The sequence below is a fragment of the Nestor notabilis genome, unplaced genomic scaffold, assembly GCF_000696875.1.
Source record: "Nestor notabilis isolate BGI_N333 unplaced genomic scaffold, ASM69687v1 scaffold20249, whole genome shotgun sequence".
NCBI lineage: Eukaryota > Metazoa > Chordata > Aves > Psittaciformes > Psittacidae > Nestor > Nestor notabilis.
Window position 1 is genome coordinate 339 of NW_009944322.1, and position 4,423 is coordinate 4,761.

Here is a 4,423-nt window from a genome sequence, read left to right on the forward strand (position 1 = left end):
TCTGAAGGGGGCTACAAGGATGCTGCAGAGGGACTCTGCATCAGGGACTGGAGCGACAGGACAAGGGGTGATGGGTTCAAACTGAACCAGGGGAAGGTCAGGTTGGAGATAAGGCAGAAGCTCTTCCCTGTGAGGGTGCCGAGGACAGGACGAAATCTGGTGCTGGGCATCACCTACACATGGTGCCCCCGCAAGACGGCAATCCGTCTGTGCTCTGCCACCCAAAACTCTCTCTCCGCACTGCTCCTCCGTAAAACACAGCTGGATGTCCTGGAGCAGAGCTCGCAGAGAGCAAACATCCAGTCCCTGGCCCTAAGCCCGAGGAGCCAAGAGAGGTGCACAGCACATCCAGAGCCCTGGAGAAGATTCTGTTGGTTTCGGCTTTATCAAAGAGTCATTTTCTCTCTTTGACCCTTTCTGTGCTACAGACATCAGACAGCAAAGAAAAAAACCTCATCCTGCCCCTTTTAACCCAGCTCCTGCTTCGCCCCGGGGCACCTCTTGTTTTCCTTCTCGAGCACTGAGTATTTTCTTCATTGAAGACAGAGTTTTGAGGTTACTTTTTACTACGTTTGTTCTGTATCACATCATTAGCTGAAATACTCACTGCCGAGAGAACCCAAGTAGAGCAGTGACAAGAAGGTGGAACCAGGGGTCTTTCTTCAGGTGTTGGTAGTTGGTTGTTGTTGTCCATCACCTACACGTGGGGATCTCATGAACAGTTGCACCAACACGTGCCCACGTATGTGGCCACATAAACCCCTGTCTCTGTCCTGTGCTCCATGAACCACTGTCGGGTGTCCTGGAGCACAGCTCACGGAGTGCGAACATCCAGCCCCTGCTCCCACAGCTGAAGAGCCAAGATGGAAACCTGGTGCTGGGCATCTTCTACACACACAGAGCTCTGCAGCACTGCTCTCACTCCTCCCTTTACCACCTAAACCCAAAACTCCATCTACGTTCTGCCTCTCATCGCTAGCGCCTGAATTCGGGCACCCTGGAGCACGGCTCAGAGCGTGAACATCTGGCCCCTGCTCTCACAGCCAAAGATCTAGGAGAGAAAGCAGGTGCTGGGCATGTCCTACACACGATGCCCTCTGCAACGGTGCCACCAACACTACAACCCACCCTTGCTGAGCCACATACACCTCCATCTGTGCACGACCGCACAGGGAGCGCTCTCCGATGCCCATAAACCAGCTCCCAAAGTGCCAAAGTCCCTGCTCCTAAACCTAATGTGTAAGGACAGAAACCAGGAGCTGGGCATGTCCTACACATGGTGCCCTCCGGAATAGTGCCATCCACATGGATGTCCTCAGTTACTTACCCACCTAAAAACCCATCTGTGTAAAGCCCCATTGGGCAGCACCCTCTGGTGACCCACAAACCACCTCCCAAAGTGCAAACATTCAGACCCTGATGCTAAGACTGAGGTGACCAGAGAAGATGTGGCTGGCCCACGCCGCGGCGGGTTTTCAAGGCCAGGTTGGACACAGGGGCTTGGAGCAACCTGCTCTAGTGGAAGGTGTCCCTGCCCGTGGAAAGGGATTGGAACTGGATGATTTTAAGGTCCCTTCAACCCAAACCAGGCTGGGATTCCACGAATGGGGGGTTATGGAGGGCAGTGTGTATGGGCAAGGGATTTACAGGGGGCAATGGGGGATTACTGGGGGGCCAGCACAACAACCCCCCCCCCCACCTTTCCCCAACACAAAGCCAAGCTCCACACAGCTCTTGCACCCCCTTTATTCCCCCCGAGTGGGGCTGGGGGAGCCCCAACCCCAGTTCCCACCTCACTCCTGGTAGGAAGTGACGCCCCGGCCCCTTGCTGGGGGGTTTGTGCAGGAACCCCAAGTGCTTGTGCCCGGATGGGGACACTCGAGGCCCCTCCTGCAGCTCAGTCACCGCTGGGAATCCCAAACTTTTCCAGGCAGAGGCTGGAAACCTCCCGTTGAGGGTTTGAAGAGGCTGATTTCCCTCCTCGGAGCCACTCCAGGCGCAGGCAGTGCTTCCCAGAGCTGAGTTTTCCGGTTTCATGCCAGAGCCCTGGAGCGCGGCCGAAGCTCTTGCATAGCTGCTGCGGGTGCAGGGAGTGGGGAAAAAGGGACGAGCTGGGCAAAACAGCGAGAAAATAGGGAATAAAAGCATGAGAGGGATGGGTGGGAGCCTACACGGAGCGACATTCCAGTCCTAAACCTCCTTCCCTAAACCCCTGTGCCCTCCGTAGATCCAGCCTTGAGGATTCCAGCGCTGCGGTGCTCAGGTTGATGTGTCCCTGGGGGGTGTTTTGCTGCTTGAATTGCTTTAAACAGCCCCCAAATCCTGCTCCATCCCGCCAGCAACCTCCTCCAGGTCTGGAGGTGCCGGCTCCGCTTTCCCTCGGCTCTCTGGTGCTTCCAGGAAGGTGTTCGCTCAAGGTCCAGCATTTCTCCGTGTTTGTGGAGGGAACCAGGATCACCAGCGAAGAACAGGACAGAAAACACCGAGAGGAATGAAAGTGGGGGCAAAAAGCAGGAGTTTGGCTGGTGTGGAGATTGGGATCTTGCATAAAACCACGGGCAGAGGCCGGTTTTCCAGCCGGGAGCCAGCGCTGCGCCCAAATCTTAGTTAAAATCCCCCAGATCGGCTCAATGCGGGGAGAAAGAGCTCCCCCAAACCTGCTGCCAGGGGCAAAGAGCTTCTGGGACATTATGGGGGTGACAGGTCCCATGCGTTGGTCCCGAATCCGTCCCCATCCCGCCCGGAGCCTGAACTAAAGTGCAAACCAGGGAGCGGCAGTGAGGGGGGGAGCGGGTCGGGCCCCCTCCCGCTGTGCCGGGCTAGAAATCCCTATAAACAGCTATAAATATAGACCCCGGGCGATGGGATGCCTCGGCGGAGGTGGGGCTGAGCTCAGCGGGCTGCATGATTCCCTCCTTCCCGCTGCCGGAGTGCTCCAACGGGATAACGGAGCCGCGCCGGGGGTGACACCGACGTTACTTCAGCCAACAGGGTTAAAAATCACATTGTGGAGTTTGTAGAAGAGACGGGAGGAAAACACCGATGGGCTGAGCCGAAAAGTTCCTTCCTCTGGGTGGGAAGAGCGACGGGGGGTGTGTGTGTGTGTGGGGGTGAGGATGTGGAGTTCTGGGGTGGCAGGAAGCAGAGCCGGGATCAGGGGGTGTAGGCTGGTGGTGGCTGGAATTGGTTGATCACCTCGTACTCGGCCGGGTACGGTTCGTTCTCCTCCATCTCGGAGAGCAGCTCCAGGGCCTGCTCCTCCTCCTCGGTGGGGTAGTGGCGCAGCAGGTTGGCGGCCGTGGCGAGGATGGAGGCGCCGCCGGCGCCCGCCACCAGGTAGAAGCTGACGGCGAAGGTGACGTAGACCTGGGAGCCGTGGTACTTCTTGTGCTGCTGCTGCTGCGCCAGGATCAGCTCCGAGGCCCAGTAGCAGAACCCGATGACGGTGGCGCATTGAAGGACTGCGGGAGGGAGAGGAGAGACCCCGAGTGAGCACCAGGCTCAAGCAGTGACTTGGTTTCATGGTGGATGTGGCTGAGCCCAGTGGTTTGGGCAGAGCTTGAGGTGGAACCGGGCAGCGTGTGCCCAAAACCCAGCAGGACAGGGGGGAAAAGCGCAGCGGAGGAGCACAGGGTGGGATGGAACTTGCTGAGCTACACAAAGCAGAGGCGAAATGCTTGGAAAGGGGGTTTTGGGAGCTGATAGGGGCAGCAGGGAAGAATCGTCACTCCCTGGTGAGGGCAGGGTGATGCTTGGCGTTTCCCCGAGCTGCTCAGGTCTCAGCTGGGAATTCCACCAGGGATACGGGATATTAATGCTCCTTCGACCTCATGAGCCAGAAATAGAAGACTTTCTCCCCAGAGAGGTTCTAGAACATCTCTTTAAGGAACAAGACCCACCAGGAGACACTTCATGTTCATCCTTGACCATTCCCACCTAGATTTAACTCCAATTTTCACCAGGGAAGGTGAAACCCAGTGTAGGGGAAGCACTGTGGGTAGGACGGGAACCACAGCGAGGATCCAAGGGATGGAAAACACCCTCCAGGGGCTTCTTTCCATCCTTTCAAGGGTCTGTGATTGGAAACCCACCCCAAGAGGGGTGTTCCAGCAGGGATTTACCTGTGAGGATGTGAGCGAAAGCGTAGCGCCGGGTAATCTTCAGTGCTGGGTGCTTGGGTCCAAAGACATCCAGGAGGAAAGCGGAGAGGCTGCAGATGATTCCCAGGAAGCAGAAGGCGGCGATGACCCGGAGCAGCAGGATCGTCTGTGGGTTCATGCAGTAATCTGTGAGGGGAGGGAGAAGAGGCAGGTGCTGAGCACCACAGAACTCCGCTTTTCCACCTAAATCCCTCAATGGACAGAGTACTGTGTGGGGCAGTGACACACAGCGGGGAAGGGATGGGATCCAAAGGGACCTGGAC

At 57.1% G+C, this 4,423-nt stretch overlaps 1 protein-coding gene across 1 annotated transcript; it reads right to left on the reverse strand.

The window, feature by feature from the left end:
• Positions 1-3,153: 3,153 nt before the first annotated feature.
• On the reverse strand, positions 3,154-4,343 carry TMEM127 (transmembrane protein 127; the record flags this gene model as incomplete). Its single annotated transcript, XM_010022384.1, has 2 exons — positions 3,154-3,461; positions 4,122-4,343. Coding segments are annotated over 2 exons (530 nt in total), but the record flags the coding sequence as incomplete, so codon positions are not given.
• Between the last annotated feature and the right edge of the window lie 80 nt (positions 4,344-4,423).